The sequence below is a fragment of the Drosophila subpulchrella genome, unplaced genomic scaffold (assembly GCF_014743375.2).
Source record: "Drosophila subpulchrella strain 33 F10 #4 breed RU33 unplaced genomic scaffold, RU_Dsub_v1.1 Primary Assembly Seq15, whole genome shotgun sequence".
NCBI lineage: Eukaryota > Metazoa > Arthropoda > Insecta > Diptera > Drosophilidae > Drosophila > Drosophila subpulchrella.
In genome coordinates this window covers 3,995,444-4,018,700 of record NW_023665489.1, presented here as the reverse complement: position 1 = coordinate 4,018,700, position 23,257 = coordinate 3,995,444, and the positions used below count along the sequence as shown (strand labels likewise).

At 37.0% G+C, this 23,257-nt stretch overlaps 2 protein-coding genes across 5 annotated transcripts; both read left to right on the top strand.

Moving 5' to 3' along the window:
* Nucleotides 1-534: 534 nt before the first annotated feature.
* On the top strand, nucleotides 535-1,731 carry LOC119558941. The gene has a single exon (XM_037872139.1). It carries the CDS (start codon nucleotides 622-624, stop codon nucleotides 1,708-1,710), a length of 1,089 nt encoding a protein of 362 aa, XP_037728067.1. The 5' UTR covers nucleotides 535-621; the 3' UTR covers nucleotides 1,711-1,731.
* Nucleotides 1,732-1,868: 137 nt separating this feature from the next.
* Nucleotides 1,869-19,224, top strand: LOC119558942. 4 transcript variants are annotated; one of them, XR_005220533.1, is made up of 4 exons: nucleotides 1,869-2,430; nucleotides 12,060-12,262; nucleotides 14,666-14,747; nucleotides 18,758-19,224. XR_005220533.1 is itself a non-coding variant. In XM_037872142.1 (3 exons), the coding sequence occupies exons 1-3, from the start codon at nucleotides 1,899-1,901 to the stop codon at nucleotides 18,818-18,820; spliced, it is 798 nt and encodes a 265-aa protein (XP_037728070.1). In that variant the 5' UTR covers nucleotides 1,869-1,898; the 3' UTR covers nucleotides 18,821-19,224. The 4 variants fall into 4 exon arrangements, 3 of the variants coding, with proteins under 3 accessions (XP_037728070.1, XP_037728069.1, XP_037728068.1); XM_037872142.1 differs by lacking the exon at nucleotides 14,666-14,747; XM_037872141.1 differs by lacking the exons at nucleotides 14,666-14,747; nucleotides 18,758-19,224 and adding an exon at nucleotides 12,331-13,173.
* The last annotated feature ends 4,033 nt before the right edge of the window (nucleotides 19,225-23,257 follow it).

Here is a 23,257-nt window from a genome sequence, read left to right as displayed (position 1 = left end):
TTTTTTTTTATGAGTTGAATCGCCTTTCCAAAACATTTGTCAGGGTCGTTCGGGCTGTCGATTAATAATACTGAAAATAAATACTAATTTTAAGTATATTTAAGTTATATTATCTGCGCTGTGGTAAAGGCGAAATAATAAAAACTGCAAATAAACATAAACAAATAAAGATTAAAAAAAAAAGAAACCAAGTTTACGTTTTGGTAACATTTATGGTACATAACTCTGTTAAATAAAGTTCGCTTATAAAAGGTCATATATACTCGAAAATACTGGGGTTTCCCTTATTAACACGGTAAGACAAAATAATTAAAAATGGCAACAGGAAAGTTAAATAACCACTCATCAAACCAAATTTTGCTTGAAATAGCGGGCTTGGGCTAGACAAATTAATCTGCTTAATTTTTGTGTACCTAAAAAATTAAAGCACTTTCTGGATACCAAAACAAACAAACAGAAAACAAGTAACTGCCAGTTTTCCCTTGGGGAGCGGTGGTTTTTTTAAAATTATATTACCCCCATGCAGGTGGAGATCCGACACCAGGTACCGGGTTACGGACTACGGGTTAGGGCTGAAGTTCGCTTGTTTGTCGTACGTGTTTACATTTGCCATTGTAATTAATGTTTTGTTCCATTCTATTTTCTGTCCATGATGTTTGTACCCCTCGACTAATTGGTGCTTCCACTAATTACAGATCCGACGATAATACGTATGCTTCGCGAGGCCGACAGACAGTGTGCTCCGGTGAGCCGCCCGACGACACCTACAACGTCTCAGTGCGCCGCATAAAGACTGCCCACAGCTGCGAGCAGCTGCGTTACCTGGTCCACCGAATTCAATGGAGGAACAATTGTAAAAGCAGTTATGAGGCGCAGGTGGCCCCCGCGCCCAGAAGCCAAACCAGCGAAAGTGGCCGTCTCAACAATAAGCTAAATATTAATAAGTGCCTCGTGGAAAGCCCACAACAGCAACTGCCATTAGACATCTACGGCTATTTGCAACTGGCCAACAGCTATTACGAACGGGGGTTGCAGGCCAACATCAAGTACCTTCAATCGATTGGCCAGCGGGAGCGTAATGCAATAAGGCCGTCGTCGGGCTTATTCTGTGATGCAAGGCAGCGCAGCGAGATCCCAGTTCAAAAGTTGAGCGGTCGACTGCTTACGCTGCTCAAGAGTTTGCGAGGCAAGGCGGCCAATGAGCAGGTAGGTTACCCGGGTATTTGGGTAACCATAAGGTCGGTCAAGCGAGAGGAGCAAACAAAGAAGAAGCAGGGGCTAGAGGAGGAGGACTTTGACTCAGAGGAGCAGGAAGGGGGGCCGTCGGAGCATCTGGATAGCATGTGTGATTATTATGATCTAGGCTGTACAACTACAGAATCAGGTGGACTAACAGAAACGTCAGCCGGAGGCGTCGCACTCTCTGCATCCAGAGCTACAACAGCCACTCCAACGAGTGAAGCTGCTATATTTCAAGCCACATTCACATCTGATCAACGACGTCTTTTTGAGATCATCGACAATCTGAGCCACCTCAGCATTGGCGATCCCAGTAGACGCAGGCAACAACTAACACTGACCCTTCCCCAAATTACACTTACCGATTGCACCGCTCAACAGGTGGCGCTCCATAGTGCCAGCTTCGACATTGCCACGCTGCAGATACCCAACGAAGCCAGACCACCGAATCTCAAAGTGAATGCCACGTAGAATCAATATAAAGAGGAACAATCGGCAATTGAATCGAATAGAATCACATTAAATCGGATCGAGCAAACTGAAGCGATAGCGTAACCTACAACAGAAAGGAACCGATCCCAAAGGCGTGTGCACGTCAGCGGAAATCGTTTATATGCTAAGTAGTAAAAAACAAATAGCGAAGCTTGAGCTCTCGAACAATGGTTGTTGTGGTTGCCGCTGCCGACGTCGTTGAAAACAGCAGCACCAGCGGGAGCGACGCCAGCAGTATTATCGTAAGCGGTACCGCTGAATCTCAACCATTTGTCGGCTGTACACAAGCAACAGCGGTCAATAACAATCATACTGATAAGGACACCACTACAAAAACGGATGCAATAGAAGCGCAGCAGGAAGCGGAGAATTGGCATCAACCAAAGGATATTCAGAAGAATTATCTTCGACAGGAAAAAGAGGACAAAAATTGTGACAACGATATCAGCAACATCACCAACAATAATATGACGGATGCGGCCAAAGGAACTGCAGCGACAAACACAAGCACGACTGGGTCGGAGGCGGTTATGTCCACTAAGAGCGCAGTCAGCCAACGAAACGTAGATATCAAGATAGAGAAGACCAGCAACATGGAAGCAGCCACACAGCAGCTCACCAAGAAGGTCCTCAAACTAGATCTTGCTGGCAAGAACCTCGACGAATACTCACTTAAGTCGCCTAAGTCACCTATAGCTGGTTAGTATACCCAATTGGAGTAGTACATCACAATGAATAAAACAATTTTTTATATTTTATGTCCCTTATCTAAATTATTTTGTAATCTGTAATATTTAAAATTACATAGCCCGGCAGAATTTTCATGTTTTGGTTGTCCAGACCTAACGGCATTTTAGTTTGATAAACTTGGATTTTTTGAAGTTGCCACTACACCTATAGTCCAGTGTGATTATTTAGAAAAACCAAAATTTGTATACCCGTTACCTGTAGAGTAAAAGGATATATTGTATCCGTCGGAAACTATGTGACAATGGAAGGGAGCTTTTTCGATCCTATAAACAATCCTATTCTTAAACAGGATTAATAGCCGAGTTGAATTATCCATTTCCGTCTGTCCGTATAAACGCTAAGATCTCGGAAACTATAAAAGCTATACTGTTGGGATTCAGAAAGTAGTTTATAGATAATCCTGCGCAGCGCAAGTTTGATTCAGCAAAGTGCTATGCCCACTCCACAAGAATGTGGCGACGGCCACGACTACAGTGTTGTTCCTTGTATTTCAATTTTTTCTTACTTTGTTTTTAGTGACGATTTACACACTGTGCCCATTAGGGTGGACTTTTTTTTTTAGGTCAAATGAGCTCGCCATCTGAAATGGTAGTTTTCTGTGCAAAATAAATTAATTCAAAAACAAAATATTTGTATTTTAAAGTTTAGGCGGTGCGCAAGAGCCTCAAAATTTCAGTAAAAGAAACTCACAACACAAAAAAAATGTTATTTTCCTCCTTAATATGTCAACTTTTTTTCTAATCGAATAAGAAAAAAGTAGCTTACCTCATGAATTAAATCAGTTTGATGTAGCCTAGTCCGTAGAGCTTCTGTCCCTGAAGCCAAACGGACCGTGTTTGGTCCCTGAGCAATCAATTTTTTTTGGTCTACCCTACTAAAAAATTTTGTGGTACTTACATTTATTTTAAAATTTTGAAGATCAAGGTCTATATAAGTGTAACACAATTCGCATATAAAAGATGTTGTCTATTAAATAATGGTTTAAAAAAACAACTCTACGGCATCTAGACGAATATAAAATATTCCTAAAAGCCATTGCACACGGTCTAAGACTGATTTATTTTATGTTTTGCATTGAGGATATCAAAATGAAATATTTAATGTGGTTAGAGTATGTCCTTAAAAATTGCATACAAAAAAGTCCGCACTACTGCCGCCCATACCTGTCACTGTTTAAAGTAACTCACAACCTTTGCTTTTTTTAAAGCAGTACATAGCCGTAGATAAAAGCATGTGCATCAAGTAAGCAGTACAACTTTTGATATTCATTCTTTTCTTGTATTATTTTTACATTTTTTACTTACTTTTTTACCAGTTTAAAGTAATTCGGCAAAATTCCAGCTTAAATCATTTTGGATAAGTTTCAGTTTAGTGAGTTGTACTAATTTACATGTACATTACTTATTGGCTTATTTAGTTTTCTTATTAAATGTACTTTATAATTGAAAAATATTTGCAAAAATTTCTACGCAATACAGTATTTATTATGATTAAAGTAATTAATTAAAACATAAAATAAAAATATTTAATAAAATAATTAATTAACATTTAACAGAGTTGATCTGCTAACTTGATATCAACTTAGCAGAACAACTAAGTTTTTAAAAAATACATATTAAAACTGGATTGACAAAATTTTTTCTTTCACAAATAATTTTCGGATAAATAAGGGCAAAATCCCATGTAACAACATTTTGGAAAAGTTCAAGTTTTGTGAGTTGTACTGCTAACTTAATATCAACTTAGCAGAGCAACTAAGTTTTTTTTTAATAACAAATGCTAAAACGAGCGTCAAAATTCTTTCTTTCGCGAATCATTTACATATAAATAACGGCAGAATCCCAATAAAAACAATTTGGAGAAAATTAAATTAGTGAGTTGTATTTTATATTAAGTTAGCGAAACATCTTATAATTTAAAAAAAAAAGCCGCAACATTTTTCCATTCTCGAATAATTTACGGATACAAAACGACAAAATGTCAATAAGAAATAAGTTTAAGTATCAAAAGTTGTACATCTAACTTGAGGCACATGATAAAAGCCCTTTAAAGAGGCTTAAAAGCAGTTTTGCGAAAATTAAACGTAAGCGTTGAAAAGTGTATTAAAGTTTGTTTAACCAGTCTTGAGGATATAAGCAGATAGGCGAATAAAAATTGGGATTTTCTTAAATTAATCGTACCACAAATACCAGAGCTGATGGCAATATGTACTTAGAAAAGCCAAATTTATTGATATAAAATGCTGTCAGGCCTAGACAACCAAAAGAAAAAACGTCTGTTGGGCTGTGTTATTAATAAATTATATATTTTTTAGTTATAAATTCAACAGTTCAAAGACCTACGTGTATATCACGAATAAAGTTTTGTTAAATTTAATCATTTTATCTGCGTTATATTTTTCGCAATTTTTTTTTTCAAGATTTCAAGACTTATACACCCACAAAAAAGTGGTACTATTTTTTAGGAAACGCATGAAGATTTTTAATAAGCTAAACGGAAATTTAACAATTTCCGTGGTGCCGGTAGGTATTCCCAAGTGGAATAAAATACAATTTATTTTAAATTGTAATCTTTGAAAATGTGTGTGACACAGTTTTAGACGATTTGTGCGCAAGGCACCGCACTGCACATACGATGCGAAAGAATCTCCAAAATCTACATGCTTAATCCCAACTTTCTATGTTTCATAGTTTCCGAGATATCAGCGTTCATACAGACGGACGAACGCACATGGCTAGATCGACTAAGATATCCGTAATTCAGCATACCAATTAAACATATAAGCTAAAAATTACCTTAAACCATTTTTGTCACGCCAAAAATTAAGTTAATTAAAAATAACATAAACATTTTTATTTTTCTTGTGATTTGTGGGAGTCAGAGAGGGAGTGGCATTCGACTAAAGGATTCTTTGGTTTTATATGCTATAGTAATAGTAAATATGTTAACGCAACCTACCAGCGAAAACTTTAAATGCTCAGAATTTTTTAACGAATGGTCAGGTTTTTTGATGGGTAGATGGGCGTAATAAACAAAACAAAACATTTTCACTTTTACAATGTCTTTAAAAATGTGGGCGCCAGAAAGATTTTAGCTTAAATTTAAGGTCGTTACAACAAATACATTTCAGTTAAAATTGCATTCTAGCGTCAAAAATGTGGGCGCCACAGTTTTATTTAGTCTATGGGCTTTAGATCCCAGCCGAAACCAAAGAAAAATGTAAGTTTTTGCACGATTTAAATGTGAACCGAACAGAAAATGTTGCTATAAATTGGCTGTAAATCAATATAGTTTCCGTTGAAACAGGGCTTAAACTTTATTTACCGTAACAGTTATAACTTTAATCGATATTCATCGCCTTTTATTTTATTCCAACTTTTAGATAAAAATCTTTTTTTGATAAGTTGATTGGGAGTGTTACGTTAAACTCAATTTATTTTCTCTCTTAGTAAATTTTACAAGTAGTATAATAGAAACAAGGAAGAACGCTATAGTCGAGTACCTCGACTATCAGATATCCGTTACTCAGCTTAAGGGACCAAAGGAAAATGGAGATATGCAAGCAGCAAAGCGAGATTGAAATGCGCCACCTACCGGCGGTAGACAGATTTAAGCGATGTGAGCGTTAGAGTGGGAGTGGCAAAGTTTTTTTTGATCAATCGATAGGTATTGACGAGACCAATACATTTCAGTTAAAATTTTTTATCTAGCATTCAAATTGTGGGCGCCACAGGCTTGGTCGGTTTGTGGGCGTTAAAGTGGGCGTGGCATATTCGCGTAACAAACATGCGCTGCGCTCAAGCCTAATCTAAATCTGAAATCCCATTTCTCTATCTTTGATATTTTCCGAGATATCCGCGTTCATATTTACGATTTTTTGAAGTATGTGGGCGTTAAAGTGGGCGTGGCAAACTTTTTTTTTGGTTCAATCGATAGGTATTGGTGAGAACAATACATTTCAGTTAATATTTTTATTCTACCATCAAAACTGGAAGAGCCACAGTTTTGGGCGGTTTGTGGGCGTTAGAGTGGGCGTGGCACTCTACTGAAACAAACTTTCGCTGCGTAAGAAGCTCAGGAATTTGAACGCCAAATCTTAATAGCCTAGCTCTTATAGTTTCCGAGATCTCAGCGTTCATCCGGACGGAAAGACAGACGGACAGACGGACATGGCTAGATCGACTCGGCTAGTGATACTGATCAAGAATATATATACTTTATGGGGTCGGAAACGCTTCCTTCTGCCTGTTACATACTTTCCGACGAATCTAGTATACCCTTTTACTCTACGAGTAAAGACCCATTACGAAAATTGGGGAGTGTGGCAAACTATGCGTCTAAGTCTAAAATTAGTCTACCACTTGCGGGCCGTCCAAGTATCGAATTGTCTGATGGGTGAAATCTTTTTAGGTTTCTTCTGTTCATAGGTCTGGGAAGTGTGAGAGCAAGTCTGTTTGTGTTAGAGACGAGTCTTGATCTGTAGCGAGTGGTAGTCTAAGTGATAGATGTACAAACAGGATTAATTTTGACCATTAACCATTCGAAAAATGGTAGTCTTTCTTGTATTGTACGGGGCGTTTATCATGTCTTAAAATTTTGGCTTGGCAGGATTCAATACTTTTTATAGACGTGTTACAAACAGAGCCCCATAATGACATAATGACACCCCAGTGAAGACTAGGCATTAAAATAGCTTTAAAGAGCCAAGTTTTCGCCGTGATCGACAGTCCACTCCCCGGACAAAGGAGCCATCTCATTTTTCTGACCTTTTGCCTTGTGGAAGCACAGGTAGCCATAATGTGCTGCTTCCAAATAAGCCGCCTGTCCAAAATAAGCCAAGGGTTCTTAACCGTGTCGGAGTGCTTTATTGGAGTCCCGTCCAGGGTGAGACGATAAGTGTTCAGCCCGTTAAACGAAAAGGTTCCGTACTGAGATTTTGTACAATTAACAGCGATATTCCACCTTGACGCCCAGGCCTCAAACTCATTTAACATGTCCTGCACCAAATCGGTCGCCTCTCTTTGCAGTCCACTTGTCGCCAGAAACGCAGTTACATCTACATAAGTAGCTGTTAAAAAATTCCTGCTTCTGGGCGAAGGAAGGTCTATGGTATATAAGACAGGGCCCAGGACACTCCCTTGAAGGACTCCAGTAAGTATTGGCCTTGAAGTAGACTTAGGTCCTGGAAAATCTACCTGGAAGGTTCTGCTAATAAGAAATGAGCGGAGGAGATCAAAGTATGTCGGGGGAAGAATGGGTTTAAGCTTAAAAAGTAAGGCGCAGTGCCAGTGCTTGCTTGACATCTAAAATTACTCCGCAAAAATATTTCTTCGTCTCAAAGGCTTTAAGCATATGGTTGACCACCAGATGCATTTGCTCGGCAGCGTTATGCAGGCGTCCTGAAATAGATGAACACTAATAATCCTTTTTAATAAGATTTGCTCAAAAATCTTGGAGAAGGCTGGCATAATATAACTAGGAATTTTAAGTGTGCATGAAAGGAAAGAGAGAACGCTTCAGTCGATGCCATGGACAATCGAAATGATCGACAAATAGAAATTCGTTTGTGTCCAAGATTGCACACTTTATTTGCTTATAACTTTTTAATGAATGGACCGAATCAAACAATTTATGGCATGCAGATGTGCCTTAATAACACCAGTTTACAAAAAAAAATGATGAAATACGCCTTCAAGGAAACCTTTGTTTTCCGGTAACGTACATCTCCCTGATTAAGAAAAGGGCACTTTAAATTTTTTCTATGGTACCAATTTTTTTTAAAGTGTAAAAAACGTTTTTCGCACTTTTTTATTTTCTAACTCGAGTTCTGATAAACCGAATAATGTTTAACAGCCGCTGCTCCCGAATACCGAACTTGGGTATATACGTTAAAAATCTGTAAAATATCGATTTACCAACGGATTGTCGTGATCAATGGCGCATATTCTCCGTTAAGGTTCAGTTTTCAAGAAAACAACATAAGACTAATTTCGGTTTTTAAGCGTGTATTTTTAAAGAAGCCATTTATGCCAGCGTTTTTGCATTTTTTCCAACTTTTTCAACTTTGACGAAGTGTAGCTTCCAAACTAATGAATGGAACTCAATGATGTGTATAAGAAAGTTAAGGGGCATTACCTGTAAAATGAGTTTTTGATGACCGAATTCGGTTTATCAGAACACGAGTTCGAAAAAAATGCGCGAAAAACGTTTTTTACACTTAAAAAAAAATTTGTACCATAGAAAAAATTTTAAGAGCCCTTTTCTTTATCAGGGAGATATACCTTACCGGAAAACAAAGGATTCCTTGAAGGCGTATTTCATCGATTTTTTTTTGTGTAACTGGTGTAACCAAAACAAAATCTAATTTAAATTTTTAAAAAATGTTCTAGCGTTTGTGGGCGTTTTATGCCAAATCCCAACATTCTAGCTATTATAGTTTCCGAAATCTCAGCGTTCATACGGACAGCCGGACATAGCTAGATCGACTCGGCTAGTGATCCTGATTAGGAATATTCTTTATGGGGTCGCAAACGCTTCCTTGTGCCTGTTTCATACTTTCCGACGAATTTAGTATACCCTTTTATTATACGAGTAACGGGTATAAAGATAATAACTGAACTAAAGACTTGATTATTAATATCCATTTACATACTGAAATTGTTCAAATCCGACCATCCGTTAAAAAGTTATAATCAAATAAAGTAATCGACGCTAAGTGGCACAGTCGCGTGGTGTGCAAACAGTCGCTTTGCTGGTTGCTTGTATATAGCTTTGTCTCTGGTTTTTTTCAAATATTTCGAATGATATTTTAGGCTTATTGTCATCCCTTTCTATTAAGTACTTTAATATAAGAGATCGAATGTATGTATACGCAGCTCGCTCATTCAAATGAACGAGCATAAGAGGGAGTGAGAATTGTGGCAGCAGTCAGCGTTACACGTTCGAAGCAAGCGGTTGCCAAATAAAGACTATAGTATAACCTATAACATTTACCGAAATAATTTTGACCTACTACCGGGGACCGAAAATAACCGTTATTTTGTCTGACTTTTATATAAAAAATAATAACGGACTGAAAAATAAAAGTCTAAATAACTGTAATTCGAAGACTTACTTTATATAATATAAATATATCTATATTATATTTTTGATCATTAAATAACTATTATTAATTGACTTTTTGCCAACGGGAATGACACAGAGTTAGAATTTGGTTGATTCCTCTTGTTCTAAAGAATTCGCGTATTCATATTTTTAGGAATTCTTAGATGGGTTAAAATAGCCAGCACTATCAAATTGGTAACCATGGTCAATAGAGGTTCCTTTTGTTCCGAAGAATTCGCGGATTCATATGTTATGGATTCATGGATGGCTTTAAATGGCCAGCACTAACAAATTTGTTACCATGGTCAAAAGTGGTTTCTCTTGTTCTGAAGAATTCGCGGTTTCATATGTTAGGAAATTCATGGATGGTTTGAAATGACCAGAATTCATGTTTATAAGTAGAATTCCAACCGAATTCAAACAAAAGAGATAAGCAACAGAAACTTAAGACTAGTATATTTTCGGTGCCCAAATAAAAATTATTTGATTACTTTTTTAATAAAAGTATTCTGATAACATTTATTAAAGCTTTTATTTTTTATTTTAAATGAATTTTTTCTGATATTTTTAATGTTATCCAAAGTGTATGATTTTTTCGAAAAAAAATAATAAAATATATGTTATTTTCGGTCCCTGGTACTTACACTTTAAAAAAACCTACATTTTTAAAGCAAGAGAGATATACGTTACTTAGCTAAAGGGAGTGCGAGGGAGTTGGAGATAAGTATGCTGCAAATCGGCTGTTTTCGTGATTGTACACTTTGTTTGCTTATAACTTTTTAATGAATGGTCCGATTTAAGAATTATTATTTGACATGCAGATTTTACTAAAAACAAGGAAGAACGCTTTAGTCGAGTACCTCGACTATCAGATACCCGTTACTCAGCTAAAGGGACCAAAGGAAAATCGAGATATGGAAGCAGCAAAGCGAGATTGAAATGCGCCACCTACCGGCGGTAGACAGATTTAAGCGTTGTGGGCGTGGCAAAGTTTTTTTTGGATCAATCGATAGGTATTGACGAGACCAATACATTTCAGTTAAAATTTTTATTCTAGCATCAAAACTGTCAGAGCCACAGTTTTGGGCGGTTTGTGGGCGTGGCACTCTGCTGAAACAAACTTGCGCTGCGTAAGAAGCTTAGGAATCTGCACGCCAAATCTCAATAGCCTAGCTCATATAGTTTCCGAGATCTCAGCGTTCATCCTGACGGACACACAGACGGACATGGCTAGATCGACTCGGCTAGTGATCCTGATCAAGAATATATATACTTTATGGGGTCGGAAACGCTTCCTTCTGCCTATTACATACTTTCCGACGAATCTAGTATACCCTTTTACTCTACGAGTAACGGGTATAACTAGAAATAACGCTATAGTCGGCGGGCTCGACATTAGATAGCCGTTACTTAGCTAAAGGGAGTGCGAGGGAGTTGGAGATAAGCATGCAGCAAACCGGCTGCTTCCGAGATTACACACATTTTTTGCTTATAACTTATTATTAAATGGTCCGACTATTATAAAATCGCCCCAAGATACCTCCGTGGTACCTCCGTGTTTTTAATTATATTTCGAGTTGCGCTTTACATCTAAACACACAAAAACACCTTTAACGAGGTAAGAATCTAGTGACGGTTGCACCTTTAACAAACAAAAGTTATGATATCAACTTTTGTGACGAAAATTTATTATAGGATCTACTAAATAAATAAACTTTCTAAATTTTTTCTCATTCAGCACGCTTTATTAGGCACATAAGTATACATACATATTTAACCGTTCATATGAACCAAACGCTAGAAAGTTTTAAGCGTTATGGCGTTGTGCTGAAATAAACTTGCACTGCGTCAGAAGCTCTAGAATCACATGCCAAATCCCTCTTATAGTTTTCGAGATCTCTGTGTTCATACGAAAGGACATGGCATCCTGAACTAAAATACATAGACCTTATATGGTCGGAAACGCTTCCTTGTACCTGTTACATATTTTCCGACCAATCTAATATATCCTTTTTCTCTACGAGTAACGGGTATAAAAAACGGCGCCCACTCAAACGCTCAAAGTTCTTATGCTGGAATAAAAGTTAATTAAAATGAAATTGTTTCGTCAATATGTATCGATTGTTTTAAAGAAAAGTTTGTTACGCCCATAAATCTCAAATTCAAATATTTTGCCAATACCTATGTTTATACCTAAACAAAAGTTTGCCACACCTCTTCTTTCGCCCACTAATTATTAACATCAGTCAGTAACGTTACTTTTATTTATTATTTATTTATTTTTAAATGAATTCACAGAGTAATAGGTATCTGCTAGTCGTCCCTAATGTTCCCTTTTATTTTCATGAGCGTTTTATGTTTGCGTCAACAATCTGACTTCATGCCAGATTATTTCCCCTCTGGGAGCGGTTCTTATCGGCGGCTCGATGTCTATTTACAAAATACGTATTCTGAATTTCTTTTTATATTTCTAGCACGTTTGCCGCATCAGACATCGCTGACGTCATCGGTAGACGTAGAGGACCGAAAGACATTACGAGAGGCCTTATACCAGGGTATATTCCATCGACATCGCCGGACTATCTTTGCCGTGGGAAGCTTTCTGAGGATGTTGCGCAGCCGCAACTCGCAATACAACACGATACGGAGCTCGTCGGAGGGCGAGGATGTCGATGAGGTTAGATAAAACCTATATATGCTCCCTATGTATGATCCCACGCCTATTCCGCACATCTTCATCAGCAGCAGCCGAAGCATAATCAGCAGGAGCTGAAGCAATCGCAAGAATATCTCCAACCGTGTGACCAAGAAGTATCGACCGCATCCATAGAATCACCATCTAGACAGCAGCAACAATCGGATTCGCATTAGATGTCCTTGCTGCTTAAGTTTAATTTTTGATTTATTTATAAGCCCATACGACATTCACGTATTATTAACTGCTATTTTACGATTTACGATCGTGCAACCATGAAACTAGCCACCCGTTGTGTTAGCATGTAGTGAGCCATATGAATTCTGTAACTAATAATATTGATGCCGGACTGTGACCTGATTTTATACCAAAACTAACATCTGCAGAACACCGAAAATACAAATGACATTCCCGAGGAACTGCTGCTTCATCTCGTTCTTTACTTGAGCAGATCGCCTTATCTTAACTGCGACACATTTAAGCTAAACTAAACTAATACTTAGTTAAACTGAACCTAAGCTGAACTAGAAACTACTACTGATATACAAGCTATATGGGACGTTCTTTTACAAACCGAACACCTTTTTTGGGTCACATTTTTGATTTGACTGAAACTTTTTTTACGTGTTCTATTCGGTAAATAACGAGTAAATCAGGATTTAAACGAAAATTTTTTTTGATTTCAAATTTTCGAAAGCTTTGTAAGTTTTTTAAAATTTGTAAAAAAAACCAACAAATTTAAAAACGTTGCTCGTTTCAAAATCTATTTTACCAACTGTAGTAATCCGAATGACTTCAATTTTGTTGTATCTAACCCTCTAAGATCTGTACTTTTAGATAATTATTTTCTTAATTTCTTAAAAATAAAAACATATTAAATTAAGAAAAAACAAGGAAGAACGCTATAGTCGAGTACCTCGACTATCAGATACCCGTTACTCAGCTAAAGGGACCAAAGGAAAATGGAGATATGCAAGCAGCAAATGCGCCACCTACCGGCGGTAGACAGATTTAAGCGTTGTGGGCGTGGCAAAGTTTTTTTTTAATCAATCGATAGGTATTGACGAGACCAATACATTTTAGTTAAAATTTTTTATCTAGCACGAAAATTGTGGGCGCCACAGGCTTGGGCGGCTTGTGGGCGTTAGAGTGGGCGTGACAAACTTATTTTTTAGATCAATCGATAGGTATTGACAAGACCAATACATTTCAGTTAAAATTTTTTATCTAGCATGAAATTTGTGGGCGCCACAGATTTGGGCGGTTTGTGGGCGTTAGAGTGGGCGTGGCATATTCGCGTAACAAACTTGCGCTGCGCTCAAGCCTAGGAAATCCAAATCTAAAAATCTTGATTCTCTATCTTTGATATTTTTTGAGAAATCCGCGTTCATATTTACGATTTGTTGAAGTTTGTGGGCGGTTTGTGGGCGTTAAAGTGGGCGTGGCACTCTTCTGAAACAAACTTGCGCTGCGCAGGAATCTCAGGAATCTGCATGCCTAATCCCAGTATTGTAGCTCTTATAGTTTCCGAGATCTCAGCGTTCATACGGACAGACGGACAGACGGACATGGCTAGATCGACTCGGCTAGTGATCCTGATCAAGAATATATATACTTTATGGGGTCGGAAACGCTTCCTTCTGCCTGTTACATACTTTCCGACGAATCTAGTATACCCTTTTACTCTACGAGTAACGGGTATAAAAATTAGGTCTTCCACAACCAAAAAATGATTCTTTTAATTGTAATTGTCGCCTACAATTGTTTTTTTTTTATAAGTTGGAACCATTTTTGTACCCGTTACTCGCAGAGTAAAATGATATACTAGATTCGTCGGAAAGTATGTAACAGGTAGAAGGACGCGATTCTCTCTGGTCTGTTTTTAAGTTATTGAATTGTTTCTAACAAGACCTCTAATTTCTTCTACGAACGCATGAACGAATTAAAAAATAATTTTTTTCGACCAATTCCTGATACTAGTGTTTACTTATTTACCGAAAAGTATACGAACAAATAATTTAAAAAAAATCAAAAATGTGAAAAAATATTTTTTGCGAAATCCGTTTGGTTTGTAAAAGAACGGCCCATATATGTACAAAAATCAATATTATTGTATGGAACTCGCATTGTTTTAGCGCCCCGCACTCTGTATTTAGGTGCAAAACTACCTTAGTCCGCCCCATTTGTCTTTCTGTTTGAACACTAATAATAAAGTTTTAGAAGCTATAAAAATGCTGTAGTCCGATCTATAACTTGGGAATTATTTACATTTTTCATTTTCGTATTAGTCTGTAAATGCTGAAGGTCGATTCCCGTCCACCACCCTAAGAACCGGCACTTTTTTCCATTTTCGATTAACATTTTTTTTTCCCGATTTTTTTTCAGTCTTTGTATACATTTTTGCACTAATTTTCAATATACAAAAAAAATGGTGGCTCTAGCCAGCGATCAAGCCATTCTTAAAAACGTACGTAAACAGTGTAGCTCCTACATGGCACACAAATAAACTTCAATTCAAAAAGATTTTAAGAAAAGATTAAGTTTTGGAAAGCCCAACAACAAAGCAGTCAAACTAGCGTTTTTACTTAAACATTTTTAAAATTTAATTAGCTGTTGCTTGAATCGTTTTGCAATCGGAACATTTGTAGAAGCTGTAGAAGACACACTATTTTTTAAAACGTGGTTTCAAAAAAATTGAATTTAAAGTTATTTTCATCAGTTTTGCTCGCTTGGAGACTGGTGGACATTTACTCTTATAAAGGGTTATATACACTTGCACCACGATAAATACCTAGATTTCTGGGATTTTTTTATATGGATGAAAAGTTTTATTCAAATTAGTACATTTTTTCATTTTTATACCCGTTAGTCGTAGAGTATAAGGGTGTACTAGATTCGTCGGAAAGTATGTTACAGGCAGAAGAAAGCGTTTCCGACCCAATAAAGTATATATATTCACTAGCCGAGTCGATCTAGCCATGTCCGTCTGTCTGTCTGTCCGGATGAACGCTGAGATTTCGGAAACTATAAGAGCTAGGCTATTTAGATATGCCGTGCAGATTCCTGAGCTTTTTACGCAGCGCAAGTTTGTTTCAGAAGCGTGCCACGCCCACTTTAACGCCCACAAACCGCTCAAAACTTTGGCTCCTACAGTTTTGATGCTAGAGTACAAATTTTAGCTGAATTGTATTGTTCTCATCAATACCTATCGATTGACTCAAAAAAAAGTTTGCCACGCCCACTTTAACGCCCACAAACTTAAAAAAATCGTAAATATGGACGTGGATATCTCGGAAACTATCAGAGACTGAGAATTGGGATCTCATATTTAGATTCTGTAGCCATGCACGCAGCACAAATTTGTTACGCGGATACGCCACGCCCATTCTAACGCCCACAAACCGCCCAAAACTGTGCCGCCCACAATTTTCATGGTAGATAAAAAATGTAAACTGAAATGTATTGGTCTCGTCAATACCTATCGATTGATCCAAAAAAATCCACGCCCACTCTAACGCCCATAACGCTTAAATCTGTCTACCGCCCACATAACCATATATTGAGATCGCGGTTAGGTGGCGCATTTCAATCTCGCTTTGCTGCTTGCATATCTCCACTTCCCTTTGGTCCCTTTAGCTGAGTAACGGGTATCTGATAGTCGAGGACCTCGACCATAGCGTTCTTCCTTGTTTTTTAATGAAAATATAAAAAAGTTTAAAACTAACGGAGTTATGCGTAAACTGCCGGACCCCTATTGATTTCAAGTGCGATAGACACGATTCCGAGAGAACGGTTTATCTGTAATCGAAAATGTAAAAAACATTTAGTTTGTTCAATCAAGTATCCTGTTACTGAACGAATAAATTTGCAAAATTTCGATTACAGCGCAAATGGCGAAATATTGAACGAACAAGGTTTTTCAACGTAAAGAAATTCGTTTTTTTGGATGTATGAAATCACAATATAACCCTTCCTTCAGTGACAAGATAATTCTTTTTAGGAAGTAGCAAAAAAAAAAAGTAAGTGCCGGATTTAAAGTTTTCCCGAAATCGTGTCCACCGCAAAACCATTTTCGGGAAAACACCATTTCGAGATAATCGCGTTTGAAGTTTCAAGTGCTGCTTGGGTAGCCAGAGGTAGTTAGCCAAATCGCATTTTTTTTTGCGGGTACTAATGTATATAACCCCTTAACTCGAGAACTACTGTAGATATCGAAATGATTTTTCTTGTACGCATTCTTAAAAGTATAAGAAACAATATTAGACAATAAAAAAAATAGATTTTTTCATCGTCCTTGACGGGAAACCCCGTTGGAAGTTACTACAAATGTTTTGGTTTTATTTGTTATACCCGTTACTCGTAGAGTAAAAGGGTATACTAGATTCGTCGGAAAGTATGTAACAGGCAGAAGGAAGCGTTTCCGACCCCATAAAGTATATATATTCTTGATCAGGATCACTAGCCGAGTCGATCTAGCCATGTCCGTCTGTCCGTCTGTCCGGATGAACGCTGAGATCTTGGAAACTATGAGACCTAGGCTATTGAGATTTGGCGTGCAGATTCCTGAGCTTCTTACGCAGCGCAAGTTTGTTTCAGTAGAGTGCCACGCCCACTTTTAGGCCCACAAACCGCCCAAAACTGTGGCTCCTACAGTTTTGATGCTAGAATAAAAATTTTAACTGAAATGTATTGTTCTCATCAATACCTATCGATTGACTCAAAAAAAATTTGCCCAGCCCACTTTTACGCCCACAAACTTCAAGAAATCGTAAATATGAACGTGGATATCTCCGAAACTATCAAGGATAGAGAATTGGGATCTCAGATTTAGATTCCGTAGCCTTGTGCGCAGCGCAAGTTTGTTACGCAAATATGCCACGCCCACTCTAACGCCCACAAACCGCCCAAGCCTGTGGCGCCCACAATTTTCATGCTAGATACAAAATTTAACTGAACTGTATTGGTTTCGTCAATACCTATCGATTGACCCAAAAAAAAAATTGCCACGCCCACTCTAACGCCCATAACGCTTAAATTTGTCTACCGCCGATAGGTGGCGCATTTCAATCTCGCCTTGCTGCTTGCATATCTCCATTTCCCTTTGGTCCCTTTAGCTGAGTAACGGGTATCTGATAGTCGAGGCACTCGACTATAGCGTTCTTCCTTGTTTTTATTATTTATATTAAGCTCAGTTAAAAAGTGATATTTTAATTTACTTTAAAATTTTACTAATTATAATGTTTAATCTGACATAACAAAGTGCAATTCCTAAACTCAATATTAAAGGTACTCGGGTTGTAATTAATATTTGAAGTTAAAATACTCCACAGTAATTGGATTTAAACAGATTTTAAGAATAAACATTGTAATACTTGTTAAAGTGTATATTTGTTATAAGCCAATTGTTTTTTTTTTATTAAAAGTACTGAATTTATGTAAAAAGCTACTTCAGACCTAAAATATGTAGATGTTGTAGTAAAGTCGATTTTGATTAAAACAATGCTTATATTACTTAACATAAACAAAACCATTGTAGTAATGAATAAAGTTACATAAAAGTCAAACGAATGCAAACAAATTAAAATTAGATAAAAGCTAGATCTACCTTCCAAATCCGCCTACGATCATAATTAGAGTGCTGGGTTGCCAAATAGTCGAGAGATGATCGACTATATCATTTATACTCATTTTCAAATCGTTTCTTATGTCATTGACAATTCTTTGGCATTTGTTTTTCATTGCAAAGGGAACAAAACTTTAAAAGACGCAAGACGAAACATATTTTTTAACCTATAAAGAAATGGATATATTGGAGATGTAAAACATACGGGGGTGCCACAAAAATCGCCAAGCACTGTAAGGGGGTTGGGTTTCTTTTGTGCATCAATATAAATTGTACACGACTTAGCGCTGAAGTAATTTCTGTGGCACCCCTTCTATATATGTATATTGACGTTTAAATGTATGTGGCTTGGTTTTAGAATATACACGATTGTTATTGTCTCCATAAACATGTTTCGGGTGGACACATACATTTTTTTGGGTGAAACTTGTATTGACGTACGTAAGAATTGCATCCGAGTTTCGATCGATCAGAACTGTGTGTCACCCCAAATTTTGTGTAATTGATTTTGATTTGCGATCCCGCACCCAAAAACACACAAATATTAAATAGTGTAAACATATATTTTAGACCATTTTTTGTTTGTGGTACCTTTAATATAACTAGCGCTAAAACTAATTGAATATATAGTGGTTAAGATGACATGTTGTACAGGGCAAACACATTTGAAATGGAATTCATAACAAAAAAACAACCAATATTTGCTAAACCGTATTATTCCGTAGTTTACTTCATATAAAACCCTGATTATTTTTTCAGATTTGTCGAATTAAAGAACAATAAAAACTAAAGAAATGCTAGTTATTGCTTCATGTTTGTTTCGTTGATCACATTTACTCTTTCGTTCCTTCCAGTTCTTCAAGCGGCGCGGTTCGAAGCTCCTGCGATTTCCGCACCTCTTTGACCGGTCATCTTGACGTTATTACAATCTACAAAATTTAGTAAAGTGGTAAGGCATGCTGTCAGCCGAATCTGGGCCAAAGGATGGTAAAGTTAAGGGCTGGCGCACTCCAGGGCTGGGTCAAGAATAAAGGTGTTGGCCAACTGCCACCTAGGCTGGCCAGAAAATCCTATTGAGTTAGAAGGTGATATATTACAAATGCATGCAAAGATGGTATAATTATAAAGCCATTCGAGGATGACATAGAAATATTGACATTATTATTGATTTACTTGAAAAAAGATTTCTGTGTCACTTCCAAACGGCAAATACAGGAATATATGTACATTCTTTTAGTTTGTTTTATTAAATGTTCGGTTTTAATATTATATTATATTAAAAATGTATAAAATAAAGTCAATTAAAGTCAACTTAAATAGACGTAAACCTTTGATTTATTAAAAGCCGTGGGGGTCTAATCTGTATAGCGTTGTAAGCGATACTGGTGAACAAAGTTATGGTCTAAAATTACATTTGACCCCCCAAAGGCAAATGAAAAATAAAATTTGTTTGTAAAAATATAGCAGCCAGCACAGATATATTGAAATAATCTTTCAAAATGCTACGCTACATGTATAGTTTTTACTGTTTGCTTTGCTACTAGTGTAATTTCTTTAACGCCTGGAGCCAAGCATTTTTGAAATGCTACGAAATAACATTTCCGTAGCAATATTTATAATTATAGTTAATCGTAGAGTAAAGTGTACTAGATTCGTCCGGAAGTATGTAACAGGTAGAATGAAGCGTTTCCGACCCTATAAAACACACATGTTCTTGATCAGGATCACTAGACAAGTCGATTCAGCAATGTTCGTCTGTCCGTATGAACGCTGAGATCGCGGAAACTATAGGAGCTAGAATGTTGGGATTAAGCATGCAGATTCTTGAGCTCCCTGCGCAGCACAAGTTTGTTTCAGCAGCCCAAAAATTGTAAATAAGGGTTTGTTCTGAATATCAATACCCATTCATTCATTGAAAAGTTGTAAGCAATTCGACGCTAGGTGGTGCTGTTTCGGTGTGTGCAGTCTTGGGAATCCCTCACACTCCCCTTAGCTGAGTAACAGGTATCTCATAGTCGAAGCCGTCGACTATAGCGTTCTCTTATGTTAATATTGCTACGGCTTCCTTTAGAATTCGATTTGTAGCATTTCAAAAAGGCTTGTCTACAGGCTCTAAGTAAATTACTGATTTTAATATATCTGTGCTGGCTACTATGATATTTTTCTAGGCTTTAGTGATACATCGTCAACGAACAATAGTACCGAAAAACACCAAACACCCGACAAAGACCCTGATTTTGCCCACCTTTAGTTGCCTATGTAAAATATATGTAAAAAAAAAGCCGTGTTGACCCCGTAACCCCGCAAATAAATCCAAAACTCCACCCTTGTGTAAACACCATAAATTAAGTTAAATTCTTTAGAAATTTTCAGGCCTTTTTGATTTTAAAGTCGTAAGCTCTGGAACTCATTCCGAAAAAAATAGTTCTAGGTCGCACTTTTTTTACACAAAACGGCACGCATGTAAATTTTCCAAGGCAAATGGGCATAAAATTAAATTCGAAATTCATAACTAATTAAAAAATGTTATTTCCAAGCGTAGGAGATTATATGTTAAACAAGAAAGGAAGTTAGCTTCGGCAAGCCGAAGCTTATATACCCTTGCAGCTATAATTATTAAATTTAAAAACACAAAAAATGATATTCCCAATAGTATAAGATAATATGTCAAAAAACACCGAAGCTATAATTTGTTTCATATTATTTTCCTACCAATTTTCCGATCGTTCCTATGGCAGCTATATGATATAGTCGTCCGATTTTGATAAAATTAAATTCGAAATTCAGAACTAATTAAGAAATGTTATTTCCAAGCGTAGGAGGTAATATGTTACAAAACACCGAAGCTATAATTTGTTTCATATTATTTTCCTACCAATTTTCCGATCGTTCCTATGGCAGCTATATGACATAGTCGTCCGATTTTGATAAAATTAAATTCGAAATTCAGAACTAATTAAAAAATGTTATTTCCAAGCGTTGGAGGTTATATGTTGAAAAACACCGAAGCTATAATTTTTTTCATATTATTTTTCCACAAATTTTCCGATTGTTCCTATGGCAGCTATATGATATAGTCGTCCGATTTCGATAAAATTTAATTCAAAATTCAAAATTATTTAAAAATTGTTATTTCCAAGCTTAGGAGTTTATATGCTAAAAAACACCAAAGATATAATTTTTTTTCATTTTTTTGTCCGATTATTCCTATGGGAGCTATAAGATATAGTTGTCCGATCCGGCTGGTTCCGACTTATACACTACCTGCAACAGATATAAGACTTTTGGGAAAGTTTCAGTCCGATAGCTTTAAAACTGAGAGACTAGTTTGCGTAGAAACGGACGGACAGACGGACATGGCTAGATCGACTCGTCTAGTCATGCTGATCAAGAATATATATACTTTATGGGGTCGGAAACGTCTCCTTCACTGCGTTGCAAACTTCTGACTGAATCAATATACCCTCTGCAAGGGTATAAAAACACCGAAGCTATAATTTGTTTCATATTATTTTCCCACCAATTTTCCGATCGTTCCTATGGCAGCTATATGATATAGTCTTCCGATTTTGATCAAATTTAATTCGAAATTCAAAACTAATTAAAAAATGTTATTTCCAAGCAAAGGAGGTTATATGTTAAAAAACACCAAAGATATAATTTTTTTAAATTTTTTTGTCCGATTATCCCTAAGGGAGCTATAAGATATAGTTGTCCGATCCGGCTGGTTCCGACTTATATACTACCTGCAAAAGATATACGACTTTTGGGAAAGTTTCAGCCCGATAGCTTTAAAACTGAGAGACTAGTTTGCGTAGAAACGGACGGACAGACGGACATGGCTAGATCGACTCGTCTAGTCATGCTGATCAAGAATATATATACTTGGGGTCGGAAACGTCTCCTTCACTGCGTTGCAAACTTCTGACTAAAATCAATGTACCCTCTGCAAGGGTATAAAGAGTAAAACGGGAATCCTTTGAAAGATTTACTTCTAATATAACCCCTTTATCATCGACCAAGAAAACTTGGTCTGACCTAATTCGCTTAATTGGTAATATTCCAAATAACCTCAGGAAAATTAAATATAACAACGAAGATCTCCATCACTCCGTAGACATTTGGGAACTTTTGGTCGGACTACTCTAAGGACGACAATTTCTCCCACCAATACAAGACCCGTAAAGAAGAAATTCTTTCTCAGTAATACACACCCACCAAATTGTCGACCGCTTATACAGTCCTTGACTCAAATTTTACGCTTAGTGAGCTTGAATATGCCCTTCAGTATGCGAAAGGGAAAACACCCGGTATAGACCGAATTTCATACCCATTGCTTAAACAATTGCCCTCCGAAGCTTAATACCGCCTATTAGAAATGTATAACGCTAAGCTCGCTAGGGGTACCTATCCACATGTGTGGAAATCTGCCATAATTATCCCTATCCTAAAACCTAACATACCAACACACGAAATAACATCATTAAGACCTATTTCTTTACTCCCATGTTTAAGCAAGACCCTAGAAAAAATGTTAGCCAAAAGGTTAATGTGGTTCATTACACAACATAAACTTATCAGCCCCCACCAAACAGCTTTTAAACAACAGCATAGCACTCTTGATTCCCTTCTGCATCTCCACCATTACGCATCGGATGCCCTTTCTACCAAAAATCATGTTACCGTATTGGCAACTGATTTTGAAAGGCCCTTCGATCGCGTAGGGGTGCATACAGTATTGGATCAACTTTCCCGGTGGGGGGTAGGTCAAAAGACCTTCAACTTAGCGAAGGCATTCATGATCAACCGTTCTATCCGAGTAAGAGTTAACAACACTGTATCTAAATTCTATATTCTCCACAATAGCATCCCACAAGGATCGCCCCTCTCTGTGGTATTGTTCATGATCGCCTTCCAGTCCTTAAATAACATAATATTAAGACATAAGCAAATTAAACTGGCAATTTATGCGGACGATGCCATAATTTTTAGCAAATTTAAGAATACTACTACACTGAATAATAAGTTTAAAGAAGTCCTTAATGAAATCCAAATCTGCGGTAACACCTTCGGTGCGACCCTTGCTGTAAATAAATGTAAGGTTTTTCATATTTGTAAAAAAGAGCGCTGTACATACCCACCATTATCGTACAATGACATAGATATAGAACGCGTTTCTTTTCTTAAAATACTTGGCCTGACAATTGATAAACGACTCACATTTAAACAACACTGTAGATTAAACTTATCAATAGACTAAACATTATTAAATTCTTAACATCTAAGCGATCTCTCATCCACCGGACCACACTTATACAAGCAACAAGAGCTTTCTTGCTGTCCATAATTGATTA

What these genes read in the sequence shown, in the direction of transcription:
- LOC119558941 (XM_037872139.1), top strand. Translation starts at nt 622, where the DNA reads ATGTTTTGTTCCATTCTATTTTCTGTCCATGATGTTTGTACCCCTCGA.
- LOC119558942 (XM_037872140.1), top strand. Translation starts at nt 1,899, where the DNA reads ATGGTTGTTGTGGTTGCCGCTGCCGACGTCGTTGAAAACAGCAGCACC. An exon ending in GCCTAAGTCACCTATAGCTG is followed by an intron (nt 2,431 to 12,059) that starts GTTAGTATACCC and finishes TTATATTTCTAG; the next exon opens with CACGTTTGCCGCATCAGACA. An exon ending in AGGGCGAGGATGTCGATGAG is followed by an intron (nt 12,263 to 12,327) that starts GTTAGATAAAAC and finishes CATCTTCATCAG; the next exon opens with CAGCAGCCGAAGCATAATCA.